The 24,555-nt window shown below is 38.1% G+C and overlaps 2 protein-coding genes across 3 annotated transcripts in view; both read right to left on the reverse strand.

Moving 5' to 3' along the window:
• PIR (pirin) overlaps positions 1-24,555 on the reverse strand; it is a 105,180-nt gene that overhangs the window by 32,272 nt on the left and 48,353 nt on the right. For both annotated transcript variants that reach the window (XM_081276567.1, XM_081276566.1), the window contains exon 6: positions 12,303-12,387. In XM_081276567.1, coding sequence (XP_081132693.1) covers positions 12,303-12,387 — 85 coding nt within the window. The remainder of the gene's footprint in view (positions 1-12,302; positions 12,388-24,555) is intronic.
• LOC308638782 (heterogeneous nuclear ribonucleoprotein A3-like) lies at positions 1,299-3,040 on the reverse strand. The gene has a single exon (XM_081276564.1). It carries the CDS (start codon positions 2,940-2,942, stop codon positions 1,995-1,997), a length of 948 nt encoding a protein of 315 aa, XP_081132690.1. The 5' UTR covers positions 2,943-3,040; the 3' UTR covers positions 1,299-1,994.

Here is a 24,555-nt window from a genome sequence, read left to right on the forward strand (position 1 = left end):
CACTTAAGAGGTACTTTTTTAAATGTCACTTCCCTTTCCTGCCCATTCCTTTACTTTCTACTTTGCTCCAAATTCTTGCAGAAAAGGAGGTTATACACATCTGATGAGGCTATGACCCAGGACAGAGAAGGATCACAGCTACAGAGATGACCACACGTTCCCCACTGCATCCCTGTCAACACCAAGCCAAGCAGCAGATTGCACAAGACACTGAGCAATGTTTGGCAGGGTCCTGTTTCCCAAAAACAGAATTAAGAGCTCTACATTTTGGAACTGTTTTCCAAAACGTCCTCATCAAGCTACCTATGGCATTTAAGATGCTGTCTGTGTCCCATTGAATACTGCAGTCTAGAATTGGTGACATAAGTCAGGATTTCTGGTCATACAGCAACTATAAGATCGACAAGTCTGCCTGAAATAGTCATTTAACCCCCATCTTATAACTATCCATAAATAGCAAGAAAGGTGACACACAGAGATCTCAACTTTGTGGCTCTGCAATCTAGGAAAGAGGTTATTACATAAATTTGCAGGAATTCCATCCAAAGAAAACAAGCAAATGCCCATTTTGCCAAATTTGGTGACACTGATAATAAAATGCCCACCTGTATTGCATGCTACACAAGTAATTACACTTGAGACAATTGGCTTTCCAGAATAAAATATACTCAGAATATAGTACATGTAGAGCCAGGCACAGTGACATACATCTGTAATGCCAACAACTTGGGAGGCTAAGGCAGGAGGATCTCAAGTTCATAGCCAACAGCAAGACCCTGTTTCAAATTAAAAAGAAAAAAAAAAGGCTGGAAATGTAGCTCAGTGGTCAATGGTAAAGTGTCCCTGGCTCAATCCCCAGTACCAAAAAGAAAGAAAATAGATATATTTCATGCATTACAGAATAATCATTGATTATTTTACAGGCTTTGCTTCTAAACCTTGGGCATATAACATCAAGAGTCATCTGTAAAGATCCTCTATTTTAGAAAAAAAATGTAACAGTTTGGTTCACATTTATAATAATGATTATTCGTTGCTCAAAGGCTAACAGAAAAACTGGGAAATAAATAAAATTTAACACTTTGAATGAAAAACGTGTTAACAATATAAGCTCTGCACAGTGTTCTCAGAAGACAACCTTCTGTATGCCCTGAATGGAGCCTAGCCCACTACAGGATAAACTCTGTAGACTATTTTCTTGCCAATAAAATAGCAAGAAGAAAATATATTAGAATCCCCTGGGAGCATATATTGCTCTTTATTTATTTATTTTTTTTTTTTGGAATTTTGAGATATTTCATTTGAAGATAATCTTAGTGCTATTAAATTCACAAATACGCTAATTTAAATACCCAATCCTATTTATCTAAAACACACATTTCAAACATACAAATATCTATTCTCTCCACATGTCAGCGCCCATTCATATCATGGTTTGGAAATGGGGAGAATAGATTCCCCTTAAACTGCAAGTCAGCAGGTGTTTCTTTACAGTTAACTTTAGCAAAATTCATACAAAATAGTAATTAACAATGATCTTCTTTACTGTTAACTCACAAGGAAACACCTTCAAAACTGCATTTTGTTAAAGTTTCTGTACTAAAATGTAGAAAAACGAAAAGTTAAAAATTCCTTAATTTTTTATTCCTGGTACCACTACCACAATTTACAGGGCAATATACCTGATGTAATGAAAAGAAAAAGACAAAGCTACAACAGATAAAAGACCTCAGGAATGTACATCTAATTGACACTACATTGCATTAATCAATAGCTGCACTTTTTGCAAACTGTGGCTATGACAGTCCTGAACAAGAAGGGTTTCCTGTTTAAGCTGCAGTAACTTTTCTGACTATGGATCATCGTTCCTTCTGTGGCAGATTTTTACAGTTCCTCTAATGCATTTGGGACGACTGTCTCAAAGTAACCTGCAGCTTTCCTGACAACTCCTCGCTCTCTCTCCTGCTAAGAACTGTAGCCCTTTTCTGCTGTTTTTAAAACCTTCTGCTACCATATCCACCACTTCCACCACCAGATCCATAACCACCACCATAGGGACTGCCAGAGCTTCTTCCACCAAAACTGCCCCCCTTCATGGGTCCATAATTTGATTGCTGTTGTCCACTGTAATTTCCAAAGTCATTATAGTTCCCACCACCACCATAGTTACCACCACCAAAATTTCCTCCTTCATTGTAACCATCATATCCTCCTCCACCACCATATCCACCACCTTGGTTTCCATATCCTGGTCCACCACCACCATAACCTCCTCTACTACTATAACCAGGACCACCACCATAGTTGCCACCATCACCTCCAAATCCATTATATCCACCATCACCTCCTCCGTAACTACCTCTGCTGCCACCACCTCCACCACCATAGCCTCCTCTTCCACCAAAGTTACCTCCACCACCTCCAAAGTTTCCTCCACGACCCATAAAGTTGCCAGGTCCACCTCCACGACCTCTTTGTGATCCAGCAGACTGCATCTCTTGTTTAGAAAGGGCCTTTTTCACTTCACAATTATGCCCATTAATAGTGTGGTATTTCTGAACAACAATTTTGTCAACTGTATCATGATCATCAAAAGTTACAAAAGCAAATCCTCTCTTTTTTCCACTCTGCCTGTCTTCCATAACTTCTATGGTTTCAATCTTGCCATACTTTTCAAAGTAATCTCTCAAATTATATTCTTCTGTATCTTCTTTAATACCACTAACAAAAATTTTCTTCACTGTTAGATGGGCACCAGGCTTTACAGAATCCTCTCTAGAAACAGCTCTCTTTGGGTCCACTACTCGCCCATCAACCTTGTGTGGCCGAGCACACATTGCTGCATCCACCTCTTCAACACAAGAGTAAGTCACAAAACCAAAGCCCCTGGAACGTTTTGTTTGGGGGTCTCTCATTACCACACAATCTGTGAGTGTGCCCATTTCTCAAAATGTTCTCTTAAACTATCATCTGTAGTTTCAAAGCTCAGACCACCAATAAACAGCTTCCTCAATTGCTCTGGTTCCTTTGGATCGTGGCCCTGTAAAAGCCTAGAAAATTGCCGGCAGAACTTCAGCGAAAGCACTGCGCCCAGAACCTCGAAGCCATCTGCAGCATTTCTACCGGGCCGCCTCCTGACTGCTCCTCCAATCCCGCGCTCCTTCTCAGCGGCGCAGCGAGGCGGTGGCCATTGCGGGCCAATGCGCCATTTCGTAACGCGGCAGCGGATCAATGTCAATGTGCCATATATTGCTCTTTAAAGATTAAACCCTACATAGAAACATTGACTTTTTTTTTTCGTAACTAAGAAGACATTTAATATAATTTTTATTTAAAGTAATATATGTTCCTACTATTTCTTGGTTTTATTTCAAAAGAATTTGTCTCCTCAACTATACAGTATTTCCTATTGGTTTTCCAATTGCCTAGAAAATAATTCAAATTTGTAGACATAATCACAAAATTACATAACAAGCTATAAAATAGAAATGATTTTAAGCACTTAAATTAAGGTTAAAGCAAAGTTTATAGAATATTAAGTTCTAAAATATACAGAATTTTGAGCATTAAATAAAGGCTCAGAAAACAATAGAAACTGGAAATTAGGAGGGAATGTCATAAATACCCCCTAAGATTATCTTAGGACATATTTAGACAGTTGACTATTTTTTAAGGGAAAAGGATTTTTAAATAGTATGTGCAAAATATGAAAAAACACACCTCTGTAAAACTTGAAATATGTTTAAATTCTTAGAATAGTTTCTTATTTTACACTGATTATCCATTTAAACTGTTTGCTTCTAAAGATGACATATTGGGAAAACAATACAATTTTTAAATTGGTGAAAATTATTTACTCACTGAAATTTCTAAAAAAAATTTTTCAAGAATACTCATTTTTTAACCTATGTGAAAAATCTTGGGATTATTTACCAATATGCCCAAGGCACTACTAATAGAGTACTAATCACTAAAGATCCATTAATATTTTTTTGTGTGTGTGCAGGACAAGATGGCAGTTAAGAATCATAGTGAAAAGTCAGACCATGTGGGTTAGAATCTCATGCTTAACACTCACTAGCTAATTGATCTTGAGTAAATTACTTAATCTCTTTGTACCTCAGTTTCCTCATCTGAAAACTGAAACCATCCCATTCCTTACCTCATGGGATTGTGAGGATTGCAGATGATAATATGGGTAAAGTTCTCAGAACAGTTTCTGGCAAACAGGAGGTACTTAATAAATGTTAGCTATGATGATTAGTTCATGATATTACTCATCTCTGGTTTTTTGCCACTTTCTCCTCTATATCAAAATTATATTTTAAAAAATGCAATTGTATCTCACCATACATGAAAACCAATTCCATCAAAGCATACAAATTTCAATTAGTATTAAAAGGTTTAAAAGATCTACTTTCAGCTGGGCACAGTGGCACATGCCTGTAATCCCAGAGGCTCAGGAAGCTGAGGCAGGAGGATCATGAGTTCAAAGCCAGCCTCAGCAAAAGCGAAGTGGTAAACAACTCAGTGAGACCCTGTCTCTAAAAATAGGGCTGGGGATGTGGCTCAGTGGTCAAGTGCCCCTGAGTTCAATCCTTGGTACCAAAAAAAAAAAAAAAAAAGATCTACTTTCACATTACATTCATTATATTTAATAATAATGTATTGTATTCTTGAAAAGTGTTAACTGTTCTTAACAAAATGATAACTACATAATGTATGTTAATTAGCTAGATTTAGTTATTCTACAATATATATAAATAAAGATATACTTCAAAAATCAAGTTGTGTATGATAAATACATACAATTTTATCTGTCAATTAAAAATAATTTTAAAAAGAAAATTAATTCCAGGTGAGTAAATACATCTATATAAAAGGCAAAATAACAAAGCATTTTGTTAGTGAACACTTTCATAATCTTGAGTTAGGTACTGAATGCTAAAGAAGCCATAGAAAGCACTAATCATTAAGGAATAGATCCATACACTTAAAGACTTCTTATTTATTAAAATATATAAGATATAATAGTATAGAAGAGTGAAAAGGCAAAAGGGAGAACATATTTGCAATACAAATAACTGATAATAATTAGTATTATGCATATATAAAGAGCTCCTGGAAATCAATATGAAAAAGCATGGACAACCTACCCAAAGAAAAATGATATAAAACTTCTTGATGGATAATTTTACATTTCAGCTTCTGGTTCCCATTCATCACTGCTCTGAAGTCTTATTGATTTACATCCATAAATATTATGCGTATATTTAAGTATGAGGGAAGCTGATGAATATTCTAAGTAGAAAGCTTTGCAAAAAACTATCCATGACTTAAATCATGTATTTGGAGTGGTGAATAAAATCAGCTTTCACTGTCTCTATGGAAATACCCCAAAATCTAAAAAATCACATGAATCATTCATGTTATTCTCCTTAACAGTAAAAAATAACTATGAAAAGACATTTAGGCAGGAACTCTGAGGAAAACTCGCCATGTATTTCTTCAGACTCATTCAAATCATGTTTTAAAAAATCAAAAGGGGGGGCTGGGGATGTGGCTCAAGTGGTAGTGCGCTCGTCTGGCATGCGTGCGGCCCGGGTTCGATCCTCAGCACCACATACCAACAAAGATGTTGTGTCCGCCGAGAACTAAAAAATAAATATTAAAAATTCTCTCTTTCTCTCTCTCTCTCTCTCCTCTCTCACTCTCTCTTTAAAAAAAAAAAAAATCAAAAGGGGGTTGGGGTATGGATTAGTGGTAGAATGCTTACCTAGCATGCATGAAGCCCTAGGTTCAGTTACCAGCACAGAAAAAAAAACAAAACAAAACAAAAAAAATCACTACTCATTTTGAGTCATTGACCTTATGGAAAAATGCATTATACTTTTAACCAAGATCATAAATGTTGCAGTTGACTATGACACCATGATTTCTGCCTCCTAATATTGCCCTGTGTCACCCACTGAGTGTGGACTGCACCTAGTGACTTGCTTCTAATCAATAGAATATAGTAAAAGTGATAGGATGCACTTTTGAGAATAGCTGGCTCCAAGGCAGAAACAGCATGGTGAAAGAAAGCCACTCAGCTCATGGCAGATGGGGAGGGGGGCGGGGCTGGGGAGAAGATAAAACTCTTCCAGATTATGTCCCTAGTGACCTTCTTCCTCCAGTGAGGTCCTACATCTTAGTAGTCCATTCAGCTATGAGTGGATTAATCCATTTGATAAGGTCAGAGTCCTCATGATCCAATCATGGCCTAAAAGTCCTACCTCTGAACCTTGCTACTTTGGAGATCATGCTTTCAACACATGAGCTTTTAAAGGGGCATTCAAGGGGCTGGGGATATAGCCCAGTTGGTAGAGTGCTTGCCTCACATGCACAAGGCCCTGGGTTCAATCCCCAGCATCACTGAAAAAAGGTTAAAGTGGGACATTCAAAATCTAAACCATAACAGCTGTCCTATGGAGAGGCCATGTGGCAAGGAACAGAGAACAGACTCTAGCCAACCATCCTCTAGAAACCGATTGCTGCCAACAATCACATAAGTATGATTACCTGGAAGGATGCACTTATGAGTATGAGTTTGGAAGTGCATCCTTCCAGGTGAGGCTCATAACTTCAGTCTTGGCTGATATCTTTATTGCAGCCTTGTAATAGTCTCTGGGCCAGAGAACACAGCCAAGTTGTGAGACACTGTGAGATAATACATGTTGCCTTAAGGCACCAAGTTTTGGGGTAATTTTGTTATAGAGCATATAGTTAACTAATACAATAAGATTTATTTAAATATAGCTCAATGTGACTTACCAAGTAGTTATTGATGGAGAGCATTAAAATCTACTTTATTTATTCATTTATTTTTGCAGTGCTGAGGATTGAACCCAGGGCCTTGTGCATGCAGGGCAAGCACTCTACCAACTGAGCTATATCCCCAGCCCTAATTTTTTTTTTTTTAAATCAGATTAAAATATGGCAGGCTGGGGATGTGGCTCAAGAGGTAGCACACTCGCCTGGCATGCATGCGGCCCGGGTTCAGTCCTCAGCACCACATACAAACAAAGATGTTGTGTCCACCGAAAACTAAAAAATAAATATTTGAAAAAAAATTCTCTCTCTCTCTCTCTCTCTCTCTCTAAAAAAAAAAAAAAAAATTAAAATATAGCTCCTTTCCTTTCTCTCTCCCTTTAAAGGTAAACACAGAATCAAAAATATATTGACAATATTTAGGAGGTTATGTTACTTTCCTATTGCTGCTTCAATAAATCACAATCACATCACAGCTTCTATTGTCCTCCCTGCTTCTCTGTGACTTCTCTGTCTTCATTTTTCATGTATACAGACTCTTATGATGACACTGTACCTACCTAAACTTATCCAGTTTAATCTCTCTGTATTAGTCAGCTTTCCATTACTGCCACAAAATACCTGAGATAATTGACTTTAAAAGAGGAAAATTTATTTTGGCTCATGACTTCAGTCCATGCTCAGCTGACCATTTTGCTTTCAGGCCTGTGGCAAGGCAAAATATCATGGCAGGAGTACACAGCAGAGCCTTAAGGCTGCTCACCTCATGGCAACCAGGAAGTGAAAAAGAGAAGAATAAGAGTACCCAGGGTCCCAATATCTCATTCTAGGATACATGCACAGTGACCTAATTTGCTCCCATTACACCCAAGCTCCTAAAGTTTCTACTACCTCCCGATAGTGCTACCGACTAGGGACCAAACCTTCAACGAACATAGCCTTTAAGAGACAGTAATCCAAAATATAACACTCTCGGGCTGGGGATGTGGCTCAAGTGGTGGCGCGCTCGCCTGGCATGCGTGCGGCCCGGGTTCGATCCTCAGCACCACATACAAACAAAGATGTTGTGTCCATCGAGAACTAAAAAATAAATATTAAAAATTCTCTCTCTCTCTCTCTCTCCTCTCTCACTCTCTCTTAAAAAAAAATATTAAAAAAAAAAAACAAAATATAACACTCTCCATCTCCAGAATCTTCATTGAGTCATATCTGCAGAGTCCCTTTTGCCACATAACATATTCGTAGGTTCTGGGGACTAGGATATAAATATCTGGTGTGTGTGGGGGGCATTAATCTTCCTACCACAAAGGAATTGACTATATGTACTCTAAATAAATTATTTATTTACCTACAAATATTCAAAAGAAAAGTTATAAGGTGGGTCAGGCATGGTGGTGCCTGTAATCCCAGTGGCTCAGGAGGCTAAGGCAGGAGAATTGAGAGTTCAAAGCCAGCCTCAGCAACTTAGCAAGGCCCTTAGCAACTCAACCAGACCCTGTCTCTAAATAAAATATAAAAAGGGGCTGGGGATGTGGCTCAGTGGTTAAGTGACCCTGGGTTTAATTCCTGGTACCCACAAAAAAGTTATATGGTAAGGGAAACAAAAGAGTCACAAAATCCAACTTTTTCCATACTACAACATGTCTCCATTTTTAACATTCCATATCATGCTTTTAAGTACCCAGAAGCAGAGATGTTATGAAGGAAGATGGAGAAAATAAACAGAGTGGCTACTGAGGGCCAAACTTTGATGTAGTCAGTCAGAAGACAAAGGGGACATGAGGACCAGAAGGCATAAATTTCTTGGAAAAGATTGATACTTTTCCTAGAAACACAGATTTATGTCCTTCATAATGTATGATGACTGATAATATTATCTGTGTATCAGTTTATACAAGAAAAATCAGATTGCCTTGCAAGAGATGGTAAAAGTCACTATGAAAGAACCACACTTATTCTTATTTTAGCCAAGAACTAATATGAAAAACGTGTGGCCAATATGAAAGGAATCTGGTACTGTCAGAGACTCGACAAATTGGATTCTTTGTAAGTGATGCACAGTCCAGCTCAATTTCTGATATCAACTGTCTTCCAAATCATCACTGTATAAAACATCTGTTTCTGTGAGATTAGCACAACCCAACAGAACCGTGCCTAGCCCAAAGGAAATAAGCAATGGTAAAACTCAATTCTAATACTATTTATGGGAAGGAATTCAGATAAACCCTATCCTGATTCATGAAAAATGGTTCTGGGCTCCCTTAACAGGGTTTCCCTTGGGACATAGGCATTTTGTTGGTATCAGGGATGGGATGGTAGCAGTATGTACTTCTATTTCTATCCAATTAATCTGGTAATGATACAACCAAGTTGACATTAAATCAGACTCCAAAGTGTATGCCAAAAGCCAAACATAACCCAGATATCCATGTCAAATCCCTTTACCATGAGTAACAAAAATCATCAAAATATTATAAACAAAACATGTCAAGGATCCAGCCAATGCTCTTCACAGTTCAAGGAATATTGGATGCAACAAAGCATCCAAATAAAATAAATTTAGACAGTCCTTGGAGTTTGTGGTGGAATTTGACCTGAAAAAGTGGTAAAAAAATAAGTAAATAAATAAAAGACAAAGGGTAACCTTGAGTTGAATGACATCATAATAAAATTTGTACAGCATAAGGTTATATCCAGTGTGTCTGACTTCAGGCAGCTGAGATCATCAAATCTGCAAATAAATACTTTATAATACTTGAATTAATTAGAAAAGTACTAGATAGTAAAGTACTAGATAGTACTAGATAGTAAAGTCTCAAACATTGAATTTGTCACCTAATTCAATGGAAGCATGGATGTATGGGTGCATATGAGAGAGAGAGAGAGAGAGAGAGAGAGAGAAACACATGAGAAATAAGAGAGAGGGAGAGAGACTGAAAAAGATGGAACTCACTAACTAGAAGTAATGTCTTAGTTTTCTTGCTTCAATCCCTCTAAAAATGTGTTTGTAAACAAATCTTAGGTTTAAAATTCATAATGACAAGAAAATACCAACACAGACTTGCAAATGGGCATACACCCATTCTCTCATGAGGCAATACAGGGGTGACAGCTAAGAGAAGAGCCAAAATGAACATGAACTATATACCTTCTGCTGATGGGGTCATTGAGAAACTGTAATACTGCTGATAGAAAGTAGAGCTGCCAGGCCAGGTGTGGTGGCGCTCACCTGTAATCCCAGCAGCTTGAGAGGCTGAGGCAAGAGGATCACAAGTTCAAAGACAGCCTCAGCAAGTTAGCCAGGCACTAAGCAACTTAGTAAGATCCTGTCTCAAAATAAAATACAAAATAAGGTTGGGAATGTGGCTCAGTGGTTGAGTGAGTGCCCCTGAGTTCAATCCGTGGTACCTCCCCCCCAAAAAAAGAAAGTAAAGCTGCCATTTTTTACTGCGATCTGACAATGTTTTTTAAAATTAAACATGTACAAACCTGTGACTATCCCTGGAAACCTGTCCTATTAAAATAAATCCCCATATGGGAAGACAAATATAAAAGGGTGTTTACTACAGACTAGTTTGCAGTAGTCAGGTGCTAGGAATAAAGTGAATACCCACTGATAAGAAATAGCTAAATGCATCATCGTAAGCCCACAATGTAGAACATCACTGCTAAAAGGATCCATGAGTAAATTAGGAAAGATTTCCACAAGGTATTGTTCAGTCAAAAAAAAAAAAAAGATGCAAAAAAGTATAATGTGACTTCATTTTAGTAAAGCAATGACAAAATAACCCTATATATGTGTATATCTGCATGCACACATATGTTAATGTAGAAAATAAGTGTGGTGATAAATATAGCAAGATTTCATTCTGGGATATATCTGGGCTATACAGAGAGAAAGGGCAGTGCTACAGGTGGATAAAGGACAAAAAGGATGAAGGGAAGCAAATATCAAAAGTAAAAACAAAAGGGCTGGGGATGTGGCTCAAGCAGTAGCGCGCTCGCCTGGCATGCCTGCGGCCCGGGTTTGATCCTCAGCACCATATACAAACAAAGATGTTGTGTCTGCCAAAAACTAAAAAATAAATATTAAAACACTCTCTCTCTCTCTCTCTCTCTCTCTCTCTCTCTCTCTCTCTCTCTCTCTCTCTCCTCTCTTAAAAAAAAAAAAAGTAAAAACAAGGACTGGGGATATAGCTCAGTTGGTAGAGTGCTTGCCTCGCATGCACAAGACCTTGGGTTCAATCCCCAGCACCAAAGAAAAGTTGGGAACATGGGAGGAGAGGAATAGATGAACTCTAGATAGGGCAGAGGGGTTGGAGGGGAAGAGAGGGGACATGGAATTATTAATGATGGTGGGATGTGATGGTCATTATTATCCAAAGTACAGGTATGAAGACACAAATTGGTGTGAATATACTTTGTATACAACCAAAGATATGAAAAATTGTGCTCTAGGGGCTGGGGATGTGGCTCAAGCGGTAACACACTCGCCTGACATGTGCAGGGCGCTGGGTTTGATCCTCAGCACCACATACAAATAAAATAAAGATGTTGTGTCCACCGAAAACTAAAAATAATAAATATTAAAAAATTCTCTCTTTTAAAAAAATTGTGCTCTATATGTGTAATAAGAATTTAATGCATTCCACTGTCATATATAAATAAAAAAATAAATAGATTTTTTTTTAAAAAGGTAGAAGCAAAAAATATTATACACAACAGTTAAAGCACATAAGCTCTTACACTTACTATCATAAAACTCATGTATAGTGTGCATTTAAATTTGATGAACAATGTCCTTGAGTGTAACCTTTTGCTTTTCTTTGTTTTTGCAGTTTTGGGGATGGAACTCAGGGCCTTGCACGTGCTAGGCAAGTACTCTGCCATGGAACTACACTCCCAGCCCTAGCCATTTTTAAAAATAAAATTGACCTTAAATACTTGAGAGTGTTCTAATGATTCTTTGGATTTAAATGTCATCTCAAAGGTTAGCCTTCCGTAGCCATACCTATATCAAGCAAAACCTGCATTGCAATCAAATATGCATTTGTTCTTAAGTAACAAAGTTCAGAATTTGCCTCCAGAAATGTTGTGAGTTAATAGGGGCCAGAAGTCAGGAAATATGGGTAATTTACTTGCCCTACCTCATCCATTAAGTCTTGACACGGCCTTGACCAAGTTTCAAATGTGCCTTGGTGTCTACACTTGTAAATTGAGAGGTATGACCCAGAAGGTCAGGCCCCAACATTCTATAAATTCTTCCTGCTTTTCTTAACTTGAAAGGTCCCAACATTTGCTAATTTAAACATCATTAAACATCAATAAATTTCATAGGATTTTGTGCTGAAGTTTATAAAGAACAGCATTCCAGAGAAAGTAGACCCTTGTTTTCTTCCTTCCTTCCTTCCTTCCTTCCTTCCTTCCTTCCTTTCTTTCTTTTTCTTTCTTTTTTCCTTGACAAGATTACTAAACCTCAGAACCCATCATACCTTCAGGAATAGGTTGGGAATGCTTTGCTCCTTGGTCCAATTTGAAGTCCAAATATAAGGTTGGTGTTCGAGTGTAAACCTTGGACTGAAAAGAGAAAGGAAACCATCAGCATTTTTCTAAGAATAAGGTCACTGGGTATGGAACCCAGGGACTCATACATACTAGACAAGTACTCTACCACTGAGCCACACCCCAGCAGAATAAGGGGCCCTTCTATAATAGGTCCAGGCTCAGACTTATTACATTTATGGTTCCTCCTAGGGAGGGGCTATTAAGGCAGGGTGGACTGCTAATATAGCTCCTCTTAAGGGTCTTGGTCTAGAAGTTAGCCCTCCTAGCTTTACAAGCTAATTGAAAAGAATAACAGATGTCTCCCTACAGCCACTTCCCAAATATGGCCCAATGTGTATGTACGTGTGTATTTTCATATTACACACACACACACACACACACATGCATATATATAAAACTTTTTTTATATTGGAGATTGAACCCAGGGATGCTTAACCACTGAGCCATAAGCCACATCCCCAGCCCTTTTTATTTTTTATTTTGAGAGAGGGCCTTGCTAAGTTGCTTAGGGCCTCATTAAGTTGGTGAGGCTGGCCTCAAACTTGTAATCCTCCCACCTCAGCCTCTCAAGTGTTGGGATTACAGGCGTGTGCCACTATGCCTGACCCCCAGTGTTAATATTTTACTGGCTAAAAAGTTACTCCACATTTCTCATTTTTAATCTTCCACTTGATATAGTAATTTATCTCACATCCAAATGTATGGTTCTTCCCCAGAACTCCATAAAGCCATTTCCACTTTGAAATTCGAAAAAGTGACTTATATATATTATTTTTTCTCATTTGGCTCTTTTGCCCAAAAAGTTAGCCTGCTACTGCTGGCTTGTAAAAGCACCAACTCCAAATATAAGAAAGGCAAAGTTCTGGAGAATTTTTCATCGTAAATGGTGTCTTTGATTCCATCAACAGTTAAGTAGAGTTTGTGATTCAATATAATGCCATACAGAATCATTGGTGCAGACCAAAATATAAGGGGATTAGCACTTTTGCTATAAACTTTATGATGTCTCATTACTTATCACAAAGCCCTAGTGGCTCTAGTTTATCTTTCTTTTCTTTTTTTCTTTTTTTTGTAACTTAAAAAGTCATACAAAAATTAGGGGCTGGGGTTGTGGCTCAGTGGTAGAGTGCTCACCTAGCATGCATAAGGCACTGAGTTCGATCCTCAGCACCACATTAAAAAAAAAATAAAGATATTGTGTCCACCTAAAACTAAAAATAAATAAAAAAGAAATTCACACAAAAATGAGTTAGCTTGTCAAGGATGTGGAGTAACTGGAATGTTCATACACTGCTAATGCAGTATAATTTGGTACAAACACTTTGGAAAACTGCTTAGTGGTATATAGTTGGGATGAATATATGCATAACCTTTGACTGAACAATCCAACTCACAGGTGTATACACAATTTAAATATTCACCTAAAGACATGTACAAGGATTTTAATAGCAGCACTGTGGATAATAGACACAAACTGAAAATATCCCATATGTCTGTAACAGCAGGATGGATAAATGAATTGTAATGCACTTATACAGTGAAATACTATAGAGCAGGGAGGATAATAAACCTAACTACATGGAATAAATCAGAGCAATCTCACAAGCAAAATATTGAGCAAATGAAGCAAGCAGCATGTGATTTCATTCCTGTAAGGTTCAGAACAAGATGGAATTAACCTATGGTGTCAGGAGTCAGAAAAGCGTCTACCTTAGGAAAGTTAGTAACTGGATAGAGTTTAAAAAACGGGGTTTGGGGGCCACTGGAAACATTCTGCTTCTTGATCTGGCTGCTAGTTTCATTGGTGCAGTCACTTGGTGAAGAAAATTCTCTGAGATGTACACTTGATGTGTGTACTTTTCTGTGTTTATATTTTAATAAAAAACTTACTTTAAAATGCATTTATAGGGCTGGGGTTGTAGCTCAGTGGTAGAATGCTTGCCTCTCATGCATGAGGCACTGGGTTTGATTCTCAGCACCATACAAAAATAAATAAATAAATAAATAATAAAGATATTGTGTCGAACTACAACCAAAAAAAAAAAAAAAATGCATTTATAGCCAGGCACGTTGGCGCACACCTGTAATCCCAGCAGCTTGGGAGGCTGAGACAGGAGGATCGTGAGTTCAAAGCCAGTCTCAGCAACTCAGGGAGGCATTAAGCAACTCAGCCAGGCAGTAAGCAACTCAGCCAGACCCTGTCTCTAAATAAAATATAAAAAAGGGCTGGGGATGTGGCTCAGTGGTTATAAAGCCAGAATTAGATAGGCAGTCAGTGTAGATAGGTAAATCAAGTCAGGTTAGGTCAAGGAGGCCAATTTTGAGTGAGTCTGGGAAGTTGGAGACTGTCCCCTGAGGAATCTTATCAAGAACCTGCCCCTGCTCCAACCTGTTGCCAAGGTAACCTGTCCCAGGAATTGTCCCTCCCTACAGGGAGCTGTAAGGTTGTTAATTAATATGTCCCTGGCTGCTCCATCCTGCCCTTCCCCCTTCAGCCCACCTGTTTCCTACCTTTTGGCCACCCCACTGAGCATTCCTGGGCCTAGTCACAAACACAGGAAGGAGAAAGATAAGGGGGAAAGGCAGGAGAACACAGGAAGCCTAGGACATATAAAAAGGGCAGAACACCTCGCCTCTTGGGATACCAGGATACCAGCTATGGCCCACTTCTCCCTCGAGAAGTTACCCCTTTTAAATAAACCCTGTTTCATATGCTTGCCTCGGCGTGCTTCTCTAATGTTCAAACTTCAACATGTGAAGAAGCAGGACTCTAACTAGCGGTATCAGTTAAGCAGCGGTATCAGTTAAGCACCCCTGGGTTCAATCCTCAGTTCAATCCCAAAAAAGAAAAAAAATATATATTTATAGCTGGACCCAGAGGTGCACACCTGTAATCCAGTGGCTCCAGAGGCTGAGACAGGAGGATCAGGAGTTCAAAGCCAGCCTCAGCAATTTAGAGAGTCTCTAAGCAACTCAGTGAGACCCTGTCTCTAAATAAAATACCAAATGGGATGTGGATGTGCTCAGTGGTTCAGTGCCCTTGGGTTCAATCTCTGGTACCAAAAAAAAAAAAAAAAAAAAAAGCATTTATACATACACAAAAAGAGAATACAGAACCCAGAATTATTTACCACCATTGATAAGGACATAATTTTGCAGAGAATAATTACATAAGTTCCATGAGAACAAGGACATTCATGCCTTTATCACTGAATTCTCAGGGGCAATTTATCTGTCACATAGTAGATATTCAACAAATATTTATTTTTTATTTATTTGGTACTAGGGATTGAACCCAGGGGTGCTTAACCACTGAGCCACATCCTTAGCCCCTTTTTTATTATTTTTTAATTTTGAAACAGGGTCCCACTAAGTTGCATAGAACTCACTAAGTTGCTGAGGTTGGCTTTGAACTAGTGATCCTTCTTCCTCAGCCTCCTGAGCTCCTGGGATTACAGATGTGCACCACTGCACCCAGATTCAATAAATATTTATCAAATGATGTTTCACAATGGAAAATCCCATGTATAGTAATATATTTTTGACAGTATATCTAGGATATTCATCAATATCTTTATCTATATGTAGCAAAATGCCACTCTTCAGGACAAGTGAATTTAGTATGGTCTGTACATTAAATTAGAATTATAAATTAAATAAGTAATGTTGATTATCAGTAGACCTTTTTCCTTTCTTATGTCACCTATCAAGGCTTTGGGCTTTAAAATGGTCTGGTAGCAAATTCTACTCCATGGTTGTGTAATTATGTTAAAATGAATCCAAATGCTATCTCTAACTAAAATGAACTAATAAAAATAAAATAAATAAAATGGTCTAATGGGGTTTTACATGGCTTACAAGGTCACGCTGCACTGGTACAGCTTCAAAGACTGGCAAGGCAAATTCCCCTGTGCATACATAAATGAAACCAGAAAAATCTGTGACATCAAGTGCAACCCAGGGCCAAAGATTCACAATCAATCTGAAGAGCTTGAGGCATACATAAAACAAGGGCAGCTCACAAGGGACACAGGATCTAAGATCATTAGGTGATTAGGTGTGCATGGCACCATCTGGAAAGAGACTGGTGGTCGTTTATTTTTTTTTCCTTCCTGGTGAAGACGTCTAAAGTTACCTCTAAAAAGATCCAGGGTAAACTTTACATAATATCAAATGACTCTTCAACTTGGGCAATATTAACTTTCAAACAAAGGATGCCTGTTTGGTTTAAGCATCTTTATCAATCTCTGCCCCAATGGCAGATGCATGTCTTTGCCTACAGCAAAGAGATTAATCACAGAGAGGTACTTGGCTGATTATTTACTAGTATTCTCTCAGAATATGGAAAAAAATAACCTTGAACTGAAATCAGCAGTCTCTGATATTGCTTCCCCTGCTGACTAACAAAGTTTAGTTCATTCATCTGAAAACTTTGTAGGGACACTTGCTGATGTTTAAGTCTACTTCTGGGTTTGAAGTTCTGGGTCAGAAAATTAATGTTTTTCCTTCATACTTTAATTTGTAAAAATTCTCTTTTAATTTCTCAGACTGGAGTTACTGAGAAGTGAGACTGTAGCTGGGGTGAGAGAGGACAACTAGGACAGTGGGGAGCTAGTGGGGGGCCACTGGTTAACTCCCTCTGTTTTGCCCTCAGCTTTAGCCATAAATCTTGCCCTCCTGGGCTGGCTATTTTTCTTCTTTTATTCCTGCCTTTAGCTTCTCAAACAAAGCCACATTATCTCAAAACTAGTAATCTACCTAAGACTACACAAATAAATGCAGACACACACACCCAACCATGCACACATAGAGCATTCTGTTTTTATTTTATGCATTCATTTGAAAATTTTAAATGAAAATAAAAAATTTTGTTTATTTGTTTGTTGTTGTTTAGCACTAGGGAACTTTCCCACTGAGCCACATCCCCAACCCTTCTTACAATTTTTGAGACAAGGTCTCCCTAAGTTGCTTAGGGCCTGGCTAAATTGCCGAGTCTGGTCTCGAACATGCAATCCTCTTGCCCCAGCCTCCTGAGTCACTGGGATTATAGGCTTGCACACTACACCCAGCAATGAGAGATATTATAAAGCCAGAAATATATCCTATTGCCTCAGAGTGTGAAGAAGGCTAAAGGGAATTTTTAAATTGATTTTAGAGGTATTTTTCACTACATCTATATCCTAAAATAGAATTTTGATTCTAGTATTCTGTTGTATTGAAATTTGGATCACTGAGGATTTCAATATCACATGTCTTGAGTAAATGACTGTCCCAACCCCTCTAAACTAAATGTATATTATTCTACTTAATTTATAATAAGATAAAACTCAGTTGAAAGCTGTTCCCATGAGTATGTGAGTAGGTGCACACATATATACAAATATACACATTTTTTGAAAAGCAGGTCAATTTTTTAAATTTTTGATCTTCCATCATAACTCTGTTGAAATAGCACTGTAAATTATGTTCACTTAACTCAAAGATAAAAATGACAGCCTCCAATACACTTTGAAAAACCTGGATTTAGTTTTTCTATTACATACACTGCTGATTTCCAAGCATAAAGAAATATCAAAATTTGGTACATTCTTTCCTGTATTCTGTTTATTTTTATGTATAGTATTAAACTATTAATACACCCTCAAAGTGGAATGGGAATTTAAATAAATCATTGCTTTTTTGTTGAAACTTAGCTATCAATTATCTATTTCCATAGGATTGAAACAAATTGGGCCATGACAAACTAAAATAGAACATTCCTCTACAAATCTGTTTCAGCATGGACAGAACTAATGCACTTAAATTCCATCAGTGAAATTGTTTACTTTCTCCTTTTCTCTGTTTTTGTTCTGATTAATAATGCTTGCACAGGTACTAAAATCCCAAACTATTCTTCCTTCTTCTTTCTTCCCATTTCATAATTCTTGGTTGAAAGTATTTAGGAGGGCTGAGGTTGTAGCTCATAGATACAGTGCTCGCCTACCATGCGTGAGGCACCAGGTTCAATCCTCAGCACCACATAAAAATAAAATAAAGATATTGTGTCTACCTATAACTAAAAAATAAATATTTTTTAAAAAGAAAGTATTGAAGAAACTTTCCTTTAAAGAGTTTAGTCTATATTTGAAGAGCCTAATGACTTATAATCACATGGTTCAAATAACATACAAGAAAGCTTCTAGAACATAAGTAATGTAACTCTTCATAAGAGGTTAAGGGTGAATTTTCCTAACCTACAGCAACAGGGGTGCTACCAAATGCAGGAGAGCCTTGTGTCTCTTTCTCTATAAATATGTCAGAACCAAACCCTTAATGAGTCTCAGACACCATTCCAATAACAACCACAAAACAACCAAGACAAAACTAGGTCTATAAAATCATTTCCTTCCAAACTCAAACTACCTTCATTTTACGTCCTTCAAAGACTTCCCAGTTACCCGGGCTTTTAGTATGATACCCTTGTCAAGCTGGCTTCCTTCCTCTGCTTTTATTCACAAATGTGATCTTAATTAGGAGATGAAATTGCTTCCATATGGAAGCCATGTGGCTTTAAAACATCTTCCCAAGAAAAAGAGTATGCTACATTGCTATATGTGAGCGTGGCAAAGGAAATATCTTGAATTCTGCCGCTGCTCCCTTCACAAGATAACTGCTGCCCATTTATTCCTGAGTGCTACTGCTTCTGTCACCAGGCTGTCCTTCCTAGAAACAAGTGGAAACAACTTAATGCCCATGTCAGAGCTGTAATAAATGCTTTCACATTTCTTTGGGGGATCTATTTCACAAACTATAATTTAGTGACTTTTCAAAAAATGCACTCAAATTCTCAGTCTAAGAGAATTTGCTAAACAAATTAAGTAATTATACTAAGGAGTTCCAAACCCCAATATGAAGAAAGAAACAGTGTTTCTACCTGTTCCTAGATCTTTACCCTCCAGCTGAGCCATCCTTCTAATGATGGGCATTATGTTTTATGGGTTTTGGGTGTGTGTGTCATTGCTAACTTGGGACCAATATTATTGCATGTAAATCTCTGACCGCATTTCTGATTTTTCCCTTTATGGAAAAATTATGAGTCTAAAGGTCTAGACAATGTAGCCCAAAGCAAATTGGTCAACACAATCATCTGTTTAAACAGCAATTTTATTGAAAATGTCTAAAGCTAGCCACTCCTTTTTCTAGTCTTGGAAATTTTGCTATACCACAGGGCAGTTTTCAATTCCTTCTATTGGTTTGGGGTTTTTCCCCCCATTGTTAGAAGATTAACACATTCCAATAAATTCCCTATTATTGCGCATTTAGATGTTTTTCCTTGTCACAAACAGAGAAGGGAAGAACTAATTGCAGAAAAGAAGGAGAAAAAGAGGAAAAGGAAAAAATCTGAAAATCTTTTAAAAATGGAAAAAAAGAAAAGTAACTTAACCTGAAAAAAATGTTACAGGTACCATCTCCATAGTACAAATAACAATATTGCAACAATGTGTATCTAGAAGTAATTGTTTTTTAGCAAATTATTATTTTGATCATTTCTTATACTAAGTGACTTTCTCCCTAATTGTTTTTGGTCAAGTCACTTGGCAACTACCTGTAAAAAAGTACCCATGTCATCAAAATGTTGGTCCGCTTATTTTTAATCTCAATTTAAAAAACACAAAATTGGTATTTCCTTACTCTTTAAATTAACTATTAGTTTAGATGATATTGTTACTCTTAATTTAAAAAATAGTATTATTAGTATAAGAATAACAATAGCTAAATATATTGAGGACTTAACATGTACCAAGCACTGTTCTACAGACCTCACGTATATTAATTATGTTGCTTATACTTCCCCCTGTTATTTTTTGGTACTGGGAATTGAACTCAGGGGCTCTCAACCACTGAGCCACACCCCCAGTTCTATTTTGTATTTTAGTTAGAGACAGGGTCTCACTGAGTTGCTTAGCACCTCGCTGTTGCTGAGGCTGGCTTCAAACTCGAGATCCTCCTGCCTCAGCCTCCGGCCACTGCGCCCAGCTATACTTCCCTCTTAATAAACTATCTGTTACATACATATACAAAATGATACAATGAAATCCACTATTCTGTATAACTTATATGCACCAATAAAAAACTATCTGCTCATTAACCTATTTAACTTTTCATTCATTTATGAATTCTCTCATTTGGAAGATATTGATTGAGAATCTATAATCTTCTTTATCACTATTATGTTTGCACATACACTTGGGTTTATTTCAGGTAGGTTCTTTTCTGCCAGTTACAAAGAGCCTCAATGGAGATGACCAAATGTCCACTTTACCAGCTACCTCAGGAGCCCCAATTAATAGAAGCATATCTACTATACGAGGAGTTCGTGTCGACATCTAGCACCTCTCCCATGGCCTCCTAATCTCCTCAGTTTTCTTTCTATCAACTTTTCACCCTCATGGTCTGTTGGGCTTTTTTCTGGGAACAAAATATTTCAGCACAGACCTATTCTCTCCACCACCGTACATACTCAAGAAATTCGGTACCAGATCCCACAGCCCCTGCCTACAAAACTATCCCTTCCCTTTTTCTTGAAGATTTTAAGGCTCAGGGAAACATAAAGTAGATTTACCACCTAATTTAAAGCAAACTTCCAACTCTTCTTGTTTAGAATAAGCTAATGCTCTTCAACAAAATGATGTTTTCTGTCCTCAATCCCAAGCACTCTTATTTCTGAATTCTTGATTATTTTAAACAATTCTGATAAGGAGTGGGAGAGATTAGTTTCCATCCTCAGTGCCAAAGGTACTGTGTGGGAAGAATTAAAACCCGTAATGGTATTTTGACATATATATGAAGTGTTACATAAAGAGAAGACAAGGAACTCTTGGGCAAAATGCCAAGCCTCTGTGCAGGGTGGGAGTTAGAGAGGAGGACCAGAAAACATTTTGAACCTCTAACAACCATGAAGGACTGTGGACAGTCTTGAGCATCAAGCTGTCCAGAATGACCAAGAATTTTGAACATCGCCAAATTATCCTCAGTCTAGTCTCCATAGTATCATTTACTCAAGCAGCCCTTATAACACTCCAATCCTTCTCCTCTCATCTTTTATTTATGGGAAGGGCAGAGAGAAGAGAGTGACTAAAGGGGAAGAGAACAAAGATGCTGACAGGAAATTAAGCTAAAGACATGTTAATTATGAAACTGGACTGTGATTTTATTTTTTCACCCTTTGAGTCAACATCCTTGCCCAAAGATACAGATGTTCTAATTTTTTGGAAAATTAAAATCAGAGAAAGCAAAAAGGTCCATCTACCTATAACCCCATAAAGGTAACAGTACAATGAAACCACAAATGGCCCCTAAATGTGCTAGCAAGGAGCCTTCCTATCCCTTAGCTCCAATCCATAGGTAATATGTTCCAAGACTGAGTCAGCAAACCTATTAACTGATGCTAGAATATTCTTCATAGGGCTTTGCAATATTTTAAATCTCTATTAGCCACATTTGGTGTTTGCCAAGAATTTTTTAAGAGTTCTTGCAAGAAAATGCATCAAGGTGTAACATGACAAAATTTTTGAGCAAAGACAAAATTACATAGAACTCTGGGAACTGATACCTTTGTATGGATAGGATCCTTTAATTTAATGATAAAGGGGGAATTTACTATAGTACAAGACTTCTCCTAAGTGACTGTTTGCAGGACATTCTGAAACAGGCAGGATCTGTGCTTGAACAGACATGTGTCTAAGGGTCCCCTTTTGATGTAGAAAGAGAAAGGGATGTTCATTTTGAAGCTTCCTTCCACAAAAATGAGATAAGGCATTTCCAAACTGGAGAGAAACATGGCCAGCAAATTTAAGCAGAAGGGCTGAATGGTGTGATAAGGAAAGGGCAATGTGACACTGGGGAAAACTTTTTGCCTGGTTGGACTGCAGCTTTGTCATTTATCTCAAGTGTGTTGTTGCTGCCTGACATTCTGATTCAAATGGAGGAGCCCAAATGAAATGGAAGAGGAGGTATTGGTTGGCTTGGAGACGCATCTCACTCTATCAGAATTCTAGACTCTTGCTTCCTAAGAACTTTGTTTAGGTTCTAGTACCCCATTACAGGAATGGAGAAGCTGAACGAATGGAAAGTTTCCTAACCAACTATTATATACATGGAGCAGAGATGGTTCCATGTATATTGGGTAAAAATGGCCCCCATATTGCTTACTTCTCCACAGCAGGCTAAGGTCATTAACCCAAAGCCCACCGATACCAAATTCAAATTCTCAAATAGCTTTAAATACATTCTGAATAAACAATTTTAACCATCTAGAACCTTCATATTTCTAACCCTGACATCTCTACCTGACATCTGCTAGCCAAACTACACCCAAATTCTGCTAGCCAAAAATAAGACAAACTTTATATCTAAAAAGTACCCCAAACTGCTGCTATCCTTTGGAGTTCTCTGGTCCAAAGACACCTCACCTTGCTGCTAGAGACCCCACTTTGCTGTTGAGTAACATTACCATGACACATAAGTTCCCCTCTCTGACTTTCCCCTCTCCCTCAGGATATCTCTTGCCCTATTTTCCTTCCCACTGTTCCTGGAAACTCTTCAGCTGTGAGGGACATGCCCCTCTCATGCAACCTTGTCCAAGCACTGCCTAAATTAATTTTGTGTTATTGCCTCTCATGAACCTGACTCTTCTTTGATTAACCACCAAAACCTCAAACTTACTCCACCAATCTGTCTAAAATAAAGTATTCAAATAGATTCCCAAAGTATCAAATATGGCTTCTTGTATATACAAACATGAGAGGAAGTTTCCAGTTATTCAACAACGTCTCAGAGAAACTGCAGAGCTGATCAAATCTGCTAAACCGCTGGGGATCTACAGGAGTCAGTATCTATTCCCAATTCAGGAGTGGGCTTGTTCATGAATTCCTGGGTGAGTAGGAAGTGGTCAGCTCCTTAGCAAAATTATAGATGATGGTCAAGATTTTCCTCTGAGCCCTTCACATATGTCTCTCAGACTCTATCTCTAAAGTTGCCATAGCTGAAGCCTGCTCTTAACACAAAATCTGATTTATACCAGGTTGCGCTTAACGGGTAAGGACCTGGGTGAGCTTGTAGTTAGAAGTGCAAACTCTGGAGTCAGTCCATCTAGTTAGAATCCCAGATTTGTCACTTACTACATATGTAACCCTGGGCAAGTTGCTAATCTCACCTGTTTCCATTCCTTATTTTATTAAATTGTTCGAAAGAATCTGATTGACGCTTTTTATATGCCTCCTCAGAGTCTCTTAGCCTCACTAGCTTCTGAGATGGAGATGCCTGGGTGCCACTGTGGCTACCATTGCTGAGATCCACTGCCTTAGCCCCTCCTGGCTGACTGCCAAGTTTGGATACAGCCTTAATTACTTCCACCCCCCTGCTACAGCAGATCCAGGGCCTGGGTTGAACCTGACTGTCCCACTGAGGCTCTGGATTACTTCCTCCTCATCAAGACTTCAATGAAGAACTAAGCCACAAGATGTGGTAAATTGCTTCCTTGTTCTGATTTTATTCCATATTATTTTCTGAAAGCTAATAATATAAGTCTAAGTAAACATAGGCTTTGCTTCTGGCAGCTACACAGTATTCTACCTCATAGGATCTCTATATTTTACTTATCCATTCCCTAACTGATGAACCTGTATATCATGGCTGACCGCTTTCTACCACCTATGATACTAGGATGACCACTGTCATATGTCTGCTTGGTGAAGTTTTGGTGAAACAAATTTCCAGGAAGGAATTTTGCAGGACATGCCTTATATGCAGTTAATTTTATTGAGTAACGCCAGCCTGCTCACCACAAAGAATATAATCACAACTGCCTGTCAATCATGATGTTGCCATTTCTTCCCAACCTTGCCAGCACTTGACAGTAACCAAGTTTCTAGAGTAACCAACCTCTAGGGCTTGGAGGTTGCTTGTGCAACGAAATTTCATGGAATCAGGGCTGGTATTGTAATAAATGTGTCTTCTGTTACCTGTTGGGACTATTTTTTTTAAGTGAGATAAATGCAAATTGAGGTGGAATGAATTCAAGTTTGGCAGAATTATTGGAGACATATCTAGTGCCGGAGATGCAACCCTTGCTACGCTGCTTAGAAAGAAAATCTTTGTTCTACTCAAGCAAAGCAGGATTAAAATTGGGTAAAGATGCTT

Source organism: Spermophilus citellus (genome assembly GCF_964194105.1).
Source record: "Spermophilus citellus genome assembly, chromosome: X".
In the NCBI taxonomy this organism is placed as follows: domain Eukaryota; kingdom Metazoa; phylum Chordata; class Mammalia; order Rodentia; family Sciuridae; genus Spermophilus; species Spermophilus citellus.

What these genes read in the sequence shown, in the direction of transcription:
- LOC308638782 (XM_081276564.1), bottom strand. Translation starts at nt 2,942, where the DNA reads ATGGGCACACTCACAGATTGTGTGGTAATGAGAGACCCCCAAACAAAA.